Source organism: Nyctereutes procyonoides, unplaced genomic scaffold, assembly GCF_905146905.1.
Source record: "Nyctereutes procyonoides isolate TBG_1078 unplaced genomic scaffold, NYPRO_anot_genome, whole genome shotgun sequence".
NCBI lineage: Eukaryota > Metazoa > Chordata > Mammalia > Carnivora > Canidae > Nyctereutes > Nyctereutes procyonoides.
In genome coordinates this window covers 14189329-14202789 of record NW_026575136.1, presented here as the reverse complement: position 1 = coordinate 14202789, position 13461 = coordinate 14189329, and the positions used below count along the sequence as shown (strand labels likewise).

Genomic DNA, 13461 nt, shown 5'->3' with positions numbered 1-13461 from the left:
GAAAAATTACAAAGCCGAGTATGAAGAAGATAAAGGGAAATGCTTTTTCCCTCAGACAATCACACAAGAATATGAAGCAATCAAGAAGCTAGACCAGTGTAAAGACGTAAGTCAGCTGCCCGGACTTCTCCAAATGGGGTTTGGGGTTCCTGTGCCATCTAGTGGTGAATTCAGCAGGAGTTAACATGCTAATGCCTAGTGGTTAGCAGATGGTAAATTTTAAATTTGGGGTGGAACTGGGGAGCACAAAAGTTATTGTGAATTATTATTATAGCTTATGTCAGGCACTGTCCTAGATGCTGAGAAAGAAAAGGGAACAAGGTGGGCTGCCTCTGGGGGAGCATGCATTTGAGAGCGAGAAATAGATAATAAACAAAAAACATATAAAGAAGGAAGCTACTAGACAATGATAAAACAACCTATGTAGAATGATGCTATAGGATTGAAATAGGGTGATGTGGGAGAGAGAGTGGATGGGCTCCATAGGCTGGGTGCTCTGGGAGGGTCTAAGGCAGGAATGTGCAGTCATGCTGAGATCAAGGGGAGACAACTGGAAGAATGGTCTAATAGAGAACAGATGGGCACTTAAGGAATTGCAAGGACGAAGTAGCAGAAGCGTTCTGGAGACAGGGAGACAGCGGTAAGAAGTGAAATGGTCGGGGATGGGGGGGGGCAGATTCTGTAGAGTAGGGCTCATCAGCCACAGCACAGTTTAGGTCAAGTCGTATGGAGAGCCGTTGTAAGGCGTGAGCCGGAGGAAGATTAATCTGGTTGCTGAATTGCGGCAGGGAGACCAATTTAGAGGCAACATCAGGGGATGGAGATAGAGAAGTGACAACATGTCAACCAAGTTTTCAGAAAATAAACTCTATTTTTAACTGGAAACTCTATGTAGTATGTATATAAACAAGAATATAAAGATATGTTATTATGATATTTCATCAAAGAACATCTTTTCTAGCATACGTACAAAGTTCATCCAGATAAGACCAAATTCACGGCTGTCACTGACACTCCAGTACTGTTGCAAGCCCAACTCAACACGAAACAGCTTAGCGATGTAAGTGCCTTGATTTGTGCAAGTGTGGATGACCTCAAATGCTGTGTTTATTTGAAATATAAGCATTTTCACGGGCTCATCTATCTACCCAACAATGTCATTTTTCAAGATTTAATAAGATGCAAATGAAGCTGCTAGACTGAATTGCAACTTTGGGAAAAATGGTATTGGACGATAATAAAAATAATATTTCTTCAATAAGTCACCAATTTTTAGTGGGGAATTTGTCCATTGGGATCTGTCACACACCCAAAATAATGCATACTAAACTTCATGAATTTGGCAACAACAAAGCATGTATTTGTGTGGGTAACAAGGCGAGCATTTCCCATTCTTGAGTTTGCTAACAAAGGCTTTACAAAAAGATAAAGAGCGGCAGAGACAAGAAAGACCTCAGGCAGTGATAAGGAAACAAGCACGGGATGCCCATATGGAGTCCAAGCGGGATGGGGAGAGAGAGTGAGGGTGGCCAAGGACCATCTAAAGCAGGACGGCCCAGCCGGGCGGGGCTCGGAGAAGAGCAGCGGTGCTTCTCGGCCACACTCCTGTGGGCCACCCGGTGACCCGGTTAGAACACAGATTCTGATTCGGTTGGTCTGGAGGAGACGCGGACTCTCGCCAGCTCCTCGGAGCCGCTGCCGCTGCTGGCCCGCACTCCGGGCTGCACGGTGCCCACAGGGCTAAGAGCCGTGCAGCCTTCTCGGGGAGGAAAGTCCAGCCTGGCCTACGAGAAGATGTGGTTTAGGATCAGCTCGTTTGCAACTGGGAAAGTAGTGAATGACCTCACTGCACCCTGGGAGTCCTATCAGTTCATCATGCGGCATTTCTAGCATATTAGTATTTTATGTCACAAGAAGGAACAGCTAAACGCTAACATCATGGCCCAGCTGAGCCTGGGAAGCTGACGAGGAACAGGGTGTCCTAGGCCGTGTGTCGTCATCGCCTGCTCTTCTCACTGGCCTGGACCGGCCACGGGCGCCGTTGTCGACGACATTCATGCATTTGCCTTTAGCTCCAGAATTCAGCCTCATTCTCTCTCTATATCCCCTTCCTTCCACCTGTGTCACCTTTAAAAATTTTTAAATACAGTGCTGTACTTTACATTTTCAATAATCAGAATGTATATATCTTTTTGACTGTACTAGCATTTTAATTATTTAGATTATTTCTATTTTTATTTCTCTGATCATAGAATTTAATAGACTTTGAGTGTTCGTGTCCTGAAGTCACAGCCTAAAAGTTTAGATCCAACAATGAGTTTCCCACACGTACATTGTGATAGTGTTTATAAAAATGACAGCCCAAACTGGATTACACCACAATCCTGAAAGAGGGAGGGAGAGTCTAGGCCTTGTAGTGGACTTTGACTGCATAGACCATTGCTTTGAGGCGTGTTTCATAAAAGGGTAGGAGTAACTTAGCCGTTATACACTCTCCCACGTGCGCTCAAGGAAATCACGTGGCCCTGAACTGTTTGGATATCTTCTGTTTTCCAGCTGAATTACAAAGCAAAACATGAAAGTGAGAAGTTCAAGTGCAACGTGCCAGCAGATGCTCCACAGTTTATCCAGCACAGAGTCAATGCCTATAACTTAAGTGACGTAAGTATCAAAGCTACAGAAATCTACCATTATGTGCCCGTGTGAAGGGGAAATGTGATGGGTATTTGAAAGACCAGATTAGGAGTTACGCAATTAAACAACGGTGGCAATTGTTCCCAGAGTATAAGTGGAGCTTTTAAGGCTGAACTGCTCAGAAGGCTCTTACTTTGCTCTCCTAATTCACTTTCCACATTTTCTGTTACCACCAGAAACCTCCTCTTAATTACCCTCAGCTCATCTCTGTAGCGTTTGGCAAGCTCTTTCCTATGAATGTCACATTTCACCTTCTCTAAGTGGTTGTCTTTTTATGTTGTCCTTTATACGTCAGCATGGCAGAAATTTTAGAAAGCTCATAGGATATTAAGAAAGCGTATTATCTTTATGTGGTGGGAGGGAGAAGCTGGATGACACATTAATAAATAATTATACTATCAGTTGGTACATATAGTGTTTGTAGGTGAAAAAAGTCTACATATAGAAGTCTTCAGTCTGTTTCTTATTGTTACTGAATGAATCTGTGTTAGATGTTGTTCTAACAATTTTTCTGCTGAAATCTCGTGTTCAGAATATCTATAAGCATGACTGGGAGAAGAGCAAAGCAAAGAAGTTTGACATTAAAGTGGATGCCATCCCCCTGCTGGCAGCCAAAGCCAACAGCAGGATCGCCAGTGATGTGAGTATGGCCTGGGCACCCGGGCAGGGGGCCCCAGTGACGCTGCCTGATGGGTGGGATCTGGCATGTGTGATGTCTTCACAGGTGATGTACAAGAAAGACTATGAGAAAAGCAAAGGGAAGATGATTGGAGCCCTGAGCATTAATGATGATCCCAAGATGCTGCATTCTTTGAAGACAGCCAAAAACCAGAGTGACGTGAGTGTCTTTGTAGATCTATCTTGCTTTCAAGATGACATCCCTCTTAATATGCCCAAGGGGGCTAGCACGTAGAAGGATACCATGTCCACAGGCTCTGTCATGTTCACAACAAACTGCTGGGAATGAACTTTAGAAGTAGAATGATTTCCCAGATCCTTGTACCTTTGAGGAGAAAAGTTTCTGATTTATACTTGATGTCCATTTCACTTTGAAAACCGTTTTTTTAATATTTAATAGAATATTGATTTTAATTCTCAAAACATCACTAGATGGTTTCATATTCAGATTAAAAAATAACCTTTAAAATGATTATTTTAAAACTGTCTTTATATTGGAAGAAAATCATGAGTCAAAGATAAAAATCTCATTGTTAATTATTGTTCTTTATTGACTTCAGTAATTAGTACTGGCATAGGTTCAAGAAAAATACTCCATTGATTATAGGCTCCTTTGAACATCTGATAAAAGACTTGATCATTCGTCTAGAAAATTGAACTTTTTCTTCCTGCCTTTTGTCTGAATTTCAGAGAATATAAGTTCCCTATGGCTTGTCTATGGGCCAAGTCTCCTCTTTTGGTTGAAGTTCTTACTATAGAGGGGAAAAAATCTATTGCAAATTGCACTATATGCTGTGTTTAAAAAATGTTTAGAGAATTCCTTAAGAGTGTTCAACATGGCTTGCAAATATTATTTTTTCATAATTAAATAGAAGGATGCTTGTATCCTTTACTTTCCTTTCAACCATGTGTTCATATAATCTATATGTATCTTCATTAATTCATTTTGCATGTGCTATGTAGCCATATGGCAGTTTAAAACATCCCGTGGTCAGTAGTTTTCTCTAGTAACTTCACACTGATTTATGTCCGTATATAGTGATCACATATATCATATTATGTTTTTTACCAGCTCCTTATCCTTTCTCAGTTCAGAAGGTTATATCTGTTGACAGTACATGCATCTTTAGCCTATCACAGTACCTATTACAACACTAAGCACGTAGTATCTTCAGTAAATATTTGTTAATTGATATTGGTAACCAAAAGAGCTAGTCAATGATGAATCATTTTCACATACATCCAAGCTAAGTGCTAAGCTGCAGATATAGAACATGCATAGCTTTTAAAGAGAATCTTTTAAAGCCATTTGGACCTTTGACAACCTTTTGTATGTGCAGATATGTGTGAACTGGTATGAACATGAACAAAAGAATCAAACGGTTTAGTCAAAAACACTTCCACACAGCAATGCTGTGGCAACATTATCAGTTTGTTTGCTTATTTATTAAAGGTTTATTTATTTTAGAGAAGGAAGGAGAGAGGATGAGTGGGAGGGGCAGAGGAAGAGGGAGAGAAAAACTCAAGCAGACTCCACACTCAGCATGGAGCCCAACGTGGGGCTCAATCCCACAACCCCAAAATCCTGACCTGAGCTGAAACTATGAGTCAGACTCTCAACCAGCTGCACCACTTAGGTACCCCATCAGCTTATTTCTAATAAAGACAAACTGTATTTTTTCAATGTTCTTACATATGATCAGAAAGTTTCCATATTTTATTTTCATAAACCAGAGGCTAGATTTTACAATAAAGTGATGTTTATTCAGTGAGAGTGATTGCCCACAAAATATTTGGGAGGAAGATCACATTCCCTAAGAAAGCTAAAAGATCAGATTGTTTGCAACAGGAATTTCTACAGAAGATTTATATACTTGCTAGTTTGGGTCATCATCTTTATTTTTTTTAAGATTTTTTATTTATTTATTCATGATAGACATAGAGAGAGAAAGAGAGGCAGAGACACAGGCAGAGGGAGAAACAGGCTCCATGTAGGGAGCCCGACGTGGGGCTTGATCCCAGGACTCCAGGATCACACCCTGGGCCAAAGGCAGGCGCCAAACCGCCGAGCCACCCAGGGATCCCTGGGTCATCATCTTTAATGCTTATGTGATTATGGGGAGATAGAATGGTTTAGAATTTTCCTACGGGCACTGGGGTAGAATTTTTCTCTCTGTTAAGGTAATTGGTTGAGTGGACATGATGAAGCTGGGACCTTGACCTAATTAGCACCCTGTCTAACATTCCAGAAAACCAGCCAGTGAAAGTGCTTTCTGAGGCCCAGTCAAGATATTTGGTTTATGAGAACACTGTAATAAGTGCCAAGATTACTTTAATGGCTCAGTTTCACAAACTTTTCTCCTTTGAGGTCTTATTACTGCTGCAATCTGAAGCTTCTTTTAAACTGTTACTGAAATTAAACTTGGTATGAAAAAACCAAGGGGATTCTCAGTGGAGCTTATCTACTGTCAAGAGTAGAATAGTCAGGTTGGAAAAATCAGTAACCTCATAAAAATGATGTTAGAAAAGCTAAGTAGTCAAGGGGACAGCTTTATTCATGAAGTAGTCATTTTATAAAATCAGAAGCATGAAATGATTGTCCTATAATTTTCATCTATTTTTTTTAAATTTTCATCTATTAAAAAAATACTTCTTTATTGGAAAACAAAAATTAGATTACTTTGGTAAAAATAATGCTTGTTAATGGTCTTGAAAAAAACCCTGTGTTAAAATACCTTGGTGAAGTAGAAGCTGTGGCCCCCCTCCTGTTGTCTGACAGTTGCTCTTTGATCTAAAAGGAGATTTGATAACATATGTCCACGTCTGACTTTTTTTTGGAGGGAAAGGGTTCAATAATGTGTAACATACGAACAAATTTTAGAAAAAAAAATAACTACTCGGATGTTTGAATGTGTTTCTCTAACTCCTGTCTGTTGTTTATGAGAGATTTCTGTGCTTGTCCGGAAACCCATTGAGGATTTATGGTAATAAATGGAAAATTCCTATTCACAGCGTGAATATCGAAAAGATTATGAGAAGTCAAAGACTATCTACACGGCACCTCTTGATATGCTCCAAGTCACTCAAGCTAAGAAATCTCAGGAAATTGCCAGTGATGTGGACTATAAGCACATCTTACACAATTACAGCTACCCACCTGACAGCATCAACGTGGATCTCGCCAAGAAAGCTTATGGACTGCAGAGTGATGTGAGTAATCAGATTTTGTCTATTCCCTTTTTCTAAGGTGGAAATGGAAATAATCAAGTGGAATGGTGTTTTTGACCATTCTCAGAGGTGTTGGCATTGTCTTCTGTATGTAGCATGTATGTAATGGGAAAATGACCCTTGTGGCTTGATGAGAGCATGCCCTTCAGAGTTAGAACTAGATCTAGCATAAACTCATCTCTATATCCCTTCGGGAAAGCTATCAACCTTGCTGAGTCTACAGTGTTCCTTGTAAAATCGGAATAAGTAAAAGAATTCTTTTGAGAATATAAATGCATGCAAAATATTTAGCTTAGTGACAGGCCCTAGTGCATTCTCAGTAAACATGCACTGTTACCTCATTCACTGTTATCAATAATTTTTTACCTACATAGCTATCTTGCCTGAAAATAAAATATCTTCTATCATTTATAACATCAATTTTCATAATCATGGAAGATATTTTCTGCAGATGAAAACTCATCTAGGCAAATTAATTTGAGCTACACAATTGAACACTTCATCCTAACAATCTTATTTTTTTAATGTAGCAAAATACACATAACCTAAAACTAGCCACCTTTATCATTTTTTAAGTGTGCCATTCAGTAGCAGCTAATTATATTCACATTGTTGTGCACTCAGTCTTCAAAGCTTTTTCATCTTATAAAACTGAAACTATAGCAGTTAACTCCCTGTTTTCCCCTCTCCCTAGCTCCTGGCAACCACCCTTCTACTTGAGCTGGGCTGCTCTGTAGACCATGTATATGTAGAGTCATTCAGTATTTGTCTTCTTGTTACTGGCCTATTTCACTTAATGAAATGTCCTCAAAGTTCATTCATGTTGTAGCATGTATCAGAATTTCCTTCCTTCTTGAGGTTGAATAATATCGCATTGTATGTGCATACCACATTTTGTTTGTCCCTTTATCCATCAGTGAACATTTGTGTTTCTTCCGTCTTTTTGGCTATTCTGAATAATGCTTCTACAAACGTAGGTGACAAATATTCCTTTGAGAGCCTGCTCTCAATTCTTCTGGGTATACTCTCAGAAATGGGTTTGCTAGATCACATGGGAATTCTATTTTTAATTTTTTGAGGAACCACTCTACTCTTTTCTATAGCACCTGAACGATTTTAAATTACCATCACTAACAATCCTATTTCGTGCATTGTTATTTATTTTTTAAATTTTGCTATGTTTCTTTCTCCCAAGTAGATGGTAAGCCTTTCAAAGGCAGAAACCAAATAGTTTCTTGATTTTTCATTCCAATTAAAAGGCCCACACTAAAGAACAATGGTTTGAATTTTGCATCTAGAATATAAGTTTTAGGTACCACATATAGCCAGACAATAAGAGGAGCCTATTATTTAATTCTCTTAGAGAGTGAGAGTAGGGGTGTGTATGGAGGGCTAGGGGAGAGGGAGAGGGAGAGAGAATCCCAAGCAGGATGCACACCCAGCACAGAGCCTGACATGGGGCTTGATTCTACAACGGTGAGATCATGACCTGAACCAAAATCAAGAGTTGAACGTTTAAGCAACTGAGATACCCAAGCACCCCAAGAGTAACCTATTATTTTAATGGCATCAGGTGTGTCCCCAAAATAGGAAAAATTCCAAGTAATAACAGCCTTCTACAAGCAAATTGAGTGTAACTATTTTATTTTTTAAATACTTTATTTATTTGAGCAGAGAACAAGCAGCAAGGAGGGGCAGAGGGAGGTAAAGAAGCAGACTCCCTGCTGAGCAGGAAGCCCGATGTGGGGCTCAATCCCATGACTGGGGATCACAACCTGAACCAAAGGCAGACGCTTAACCAACTGAGCCACCGAGGTGCCCCTAGCATAACTATTTTATTTTATTTATTTTTTTTATTTTTTTTAGCATAACTATTTTAAAGTGCATTGTTAACCAATATAGAAACACTCCAAAGTTAACCATTACACATGAAGGGCAACGTGTGTAAACATATAGTACAAATAACTGTTATCAAGTCTTATCAGAAGATGAGCAAAATTATCTACCTTCAATGGCCATCGGTCCTAATTTGACCAAAGAAACATAATACTTAGAGTTCCAGGGAGCAAACACCTCACCTTTGATTATCTAAATATAACAATTTTTTTTATTCTTTGAAGTATAGCTTTAAATTTAGTATTCATATTGGAATTAGAGTCCCACATACCTCCTTTCAGTTGGAAATAAGGATGAGATGGACTACATGCCAGCTAGAAGAACACTGATGACCTAAGGGCTGTTAAAATCTCCCACCAAGGAAATACTTAACATAACTGAATATGGGGCATCTGGGAGGCTCAGTCAATTAAGCATCCGATTCTTGATTTTGGCCCAGGTTATGATCTCTCTGGGTCTGAGATCGAGCTCTGTGTTGGGCTCTGTGCTCAATGTGGAATCTGCTTGTGTTTCTTTCTCTCTTCCTTTGCCCCTCCCCCCACTGATGCTTGTGCATGCGATCTCTCAAATAAGTAAAATCTTAAAAAAAAAAAAAAACCTTAATATATGGAGTACGGAAGCTGGTCAGAAATCTTAACACTCACTGGGTGTTATTCTGTATGTTGGCAAATTGAACACTAATAAAAAATTTATTATATAAAAAAAGAAATCTTAACACTGTTTTGGGTGAAACGTTAATGATTTCATGAATAAGGATGATGCTGAACAAAAAACCTGTAACCTTTCTCTTGGTGTTTTAGGTTGAATACAAGGCTGACTACAACAGCTGGATGAAAGGTTGTGGCTGGGTGCCTTTTGGATCCTTAGAAATGGAAAAGGCAAAGAGAGCTTCAGACATCCTAAATGAGGTAAAGCCATCCCACGTGCCACAGAGAGGGTTGGAATTGTGCTGTGTTAAAGCCCCCAGAACCATGGAAGCACCTTCTTTTCCCTCTTCATTCTCTCATGATTGTTATTGAGAAAAAAGCACTTACCACGTGCATGAATTATCCAGATAGATAAGGTTTACATCACCAAAACCCTTTATATTAACAATTCATGATTATATTATTTTTAAACAACTGTATCAAGGTATAATTTGCATGCCACAAAATTCACCCATTTTTAATAAGTTCATGTAGTTTTATGGTCATCACTATAACTGAATTTTAAAATGCTGCTAGAATGCCAAAGTTTCCTTGAAAAACTCCCACTCCCATCTGCAATGCCCAGTAACCAGAGATCTTGCTCTCCGTCCCTATAGTTGTACTTTTCTAGAAATTTCTTATGTATGAGCCTTCCTTCACTTAGCACCATGCTTTAGAGGCTCATCTACATATCTGCAATTCATTCCTTATTATACTGAGTAGTATTCCTTTGCATAGCTATATTTTTGGCTGTCCAGTGGTAGACATGTGGATTCTTCCCAATTTTGGCAATTATGAATAATGCATAGATGAATACTATGGAAATTGTCCTTTAAGTATTACACCCTATGTCCTATTCTTGATGATTTTGAAGTACTAGATAAGTTGTTATTCAGTCTAAGAAAAAGTAGCGATAACTTTGCACTCTAAATGGCCAGGTGATCTGTCCCTTCCCCTCCGATAGAGGCACATTCCCATGGCTGGCAGGTGAACCCATCAGGGAGGTTAGCCTACATAAAGAAGGGACGGAGGTACTGAGTGAAGGTTCTTGTTTCTGTTGTTCTGGGATTTTGCTTGCTTTTGGCGAACAACATTTTATCTCCTCAGAGATTTTTCACAAAAGTTCCTCTGAGTTGGTGGTTTTCAGAAGTCTGAAGCCAAGTGATGCTACTTCATACACAAAAGTGGGATGTAGAAGATGCACGAAGGAAGAAGACTGGGAGACTAGATGGAGGAAAACAAGGAATGTAGCTAGAAGGTCCCGTCGGAACCCCTTCCACTGTCTTCTCTCCTGTAGCTCCTCAGCACTTTAGTGATAAGCTGTGGACTAGTCACACGGAGGCTGCAGAGCAGAAGTTCTCCCTTTCTTATAGGAACCCCTAGCCATTGCCTAATTCCCCAAGTCCTCCCCCCTCAACCAGAGAGCTGCTTTACCTCTGTTCCACTGACGAATCGGAGAGCCTGTTAGTGTCACACACAAGACGCTCCAAATTTCCTTGCATGCTTTTCTGATGCTTTAGAAAACTTTGTGGTGTTTTTGGGTTCTGTTTAGCTAAGAGTACCCTCTTTCATTTCATAAGCAAGAAGTAGTCTGGTTCCTGAAAGTTATATTGGTCTGTAATGCCCCAAGAAGCTAGTATCTTAACATTTTAAAATCAGGAAAAAACCCTTGTTCCTCCAAAATAAACCTCAAGGATTTTTATATATTAGCCTTCAGTGAAAGTAATATTGCTGTTTATCTTGTTTTAATTCACCAAACAGAAAAAATACCGCCAACATCCAGACACTCTCAAGTTTACTTCGATTGAAGATGCTCCGATTATAGTACAGTCCAAAATCAACCAGGCCCAGAGAAGTGATGTGAGTGCTAATTCTGTCTGTGTTTTAATAAATGTTAACAGAAACAAATACACTTGGTTCTAAACGTGCTGACCACCTGTGGTTATTCTGTAATCCAAAGAGACTCAGTTCCAAGAGCAACTCTGTAACTCTCCCAGCTTTTCATTAATAAGACACACCTAAGTCACCTTTCCAGGGTGTTACGTATGCTACGCTGACCGTCCTCCCAGCCATTTAACATTGAAGACTAGGGGCTTCTCTTGATGACAAGAAACACTATAAGCCTATTTCTAGGAAAGACCAGGAAAATGAAGGTATGCAGCACACCTTCTGGAGGAACTACGTTGTAAGTCAGAGCTAAGACAATAATCATGTAGAATAAAAACCACCCCAGAGTCCCATCAGTCACCCACCAAGCAGAAGATAGATGGCTGTGTATCCCACCCAGTTAGCCTTTTCTGTGCTCAGGGAAGGATCTGCAGGTTAACATTTTCATCAGACCATCTCCCGGGGCTAACCTCTCTGAGGTGCCCCTACCAAAGCTCAGAAGTGCCTAGCACATACTGAGGGACCTTGGCCAAGGCTGAACGGGCACTAGGATGGGACCCTGTGCATTGCATATGAGACCTTGAAGGCCCACAGATCTGTGCAGGTGAATGTGGGGATGACCCAGAGAACATCATTCATAAAAAGCACCTCTGTGTAATGTGATCTGTTCTGAAATTATTTTCCTGTGTCGATAAACCCTTTTCCCTCCTTTGTTTTGTTCATGCATTTCTTTTCATCTTTCAGGTTGCATACAAAGCCAAAGGAGAAGAAATTCTTCACAAGTACAACCTGCCAGCCGACCTGCCCCAGTTCATCCAGGCTAAAGTTAATGCGTACAATATCAGTGAGGTATGCTCGTGAGCTCAGCTGCTGGCTGCATGTAAAGGCCTTTCTAAATGTGGCCTCAGTTATGTGCAAAGGAATTTTTTCTTTCAGAATATGTACAAAACAGACTTGAAAGATTTGAGCAAGAAGGGCTATGACCTGAGAACGGACGCGATTCCCATCAGAGCCGCCAAAGCTGCCCGGCAGGCAGCAAGTGATGTAAGTGCCGCTGGTGGTCCCCAGTGTGTAACTAGGAAGTATGGGTGGGGTGGACTCGCTATCCAGAAGTCGCCGTGTCTGCTGTCCCCAGCGGGAAGTGAGTCCTGTTGAAAACTATTTAGAAAAGAAAGTTCCCTAAACAGGTCTGAATTTTCCTGGCAGTAAGGATTTGTAGAACCTTTACTAACCTGTTCTAATGAAACACTCTAAGTTAAAGGTCTCCTCCGTATTTCTGTACAAATTCACATTATTCTCCTAATGGAAATAAACAAGTCACTCACTATTTAAGTCCTAATAGCCTCCTGGTGGTAACATTTTTGTCTCAAAACTTTAACTTCTATGAATTCCCTCTTTCCCTTATTTCTTTTTAATTAATTGCTTCCAGAGATGGATTAATTGGCCCCAAGGTCCATAGCAGTCATTAGATTCCATGAAAGTTAGAAATTTTGTCTTTTTTCCTTATCATACTTGTAACTATGAACTAGTTACTTTCCTCTTTGAGATTCAAATCAAATTGACTCAAACCCCCCACCTGCTAACCTTTAGGAAGTAGGATACCCTTTCTTCTGCTTAATGCAGATATTCTGAGGTTTGTCTTTCCATTACCTCTGGCTCCTGCTTTGTACACAGTGGTTTCGCTCATGCTCACCTGGACTCTCCTGTCCTGGATTCACTTCTTTTTCTGGTCTGCATGGTCCAGGGATGGAACACAGCCCCGTCTTTTGGTCCCCCGACCCCAAGTCCCAAGCACAACTTCATTGATTGTTTGAAATGAAGTTGACATTGCACCGATGTAAATAAGTTACAATTGAATAATAAATACTTGTATCATCAAAGTCCTGCCATCCAAAATTTCTTACCCATTCCCTTTCTCTCTGGGTACATTCTTCCAGCTACTCCCCACCCCAGTACACACATAAGCTTTCCTTCACATCTCTGCTTCTCAGTTTCCCATGCTTCTTCCCATATCTCCCCAAGCAAGTTCAGTTCTTCTCACTTTATAATTCAGAGCCAATTCATGTTTTCACACAACTGGCTCTGGGTCTTCCTTTGAATATCCAAATACTCATTAAAATTCTACTACAACTAAGATAGCCAGCTCTTTGGGGGGCTCCTGGAGCAGCACAATATAACTGGTAGTGATTGCAGAATGTTTATCTTTTCATTTGTCTCTACCAGTGTATAAGTAGAAAGGAACTTACTACCTTGTCTCTGACATGAATTATGGAAATGTTCCCCACCCCAACCTCTCTCAGGTGGCTGAAGCAGCTACAGACAATTAAATGGGCTCTAAGTAACATTTTAATTATACCAGGCTACATTTCAAACTATATACAAATGAATACAT

General features: G+C 40.2%; 1 protein-coding gene across 21 annotated transcripts in view; it reads left to right on the top strand.

Annotated features, from left to right (window-relative positions):
• The window catches only part of LOC129495594 (nebulin-like), a 201565-nt gene that overhangs the window by 32282 nt on the left and 155822 nt on the right, over positions 1-13461 (top strand). For all 21 annotated transcript variants that reach the window (XM_055303241.1, XM_055303247.1, XM_055303246.1 and 18 more), the window contains exons 23-32: positions 2-106; positions 962-1060; positions 2557-2661; positions 3227-3334; positions 3419-3532; positions 6385-6582; positions 9297-9404; positions 10944-11042; positions 11814-11918; positions 12006-12113. In XM_055303241.1, coding sequence (XP_055159216.1) covers positions 2-106; positions 962-1060; positions 2557-2661; positions 3227-3334; positions 3419-3532; positions 6385-6582; positions 9297-9404; positions 10944-11042; positions 11814-11918; positions 12006-12113 — 1149 coding nt within the window. The remainder of the gene's footprint in view (position 1; positions 107-961; positions 1061-2556; positions 2662-3226; positions 3335-3418; positions 3533-6384; positions 6583-9296; positions 9405-10943; positions 11043-11813; positions 11919-12005; positions 12114-13461) is intronic.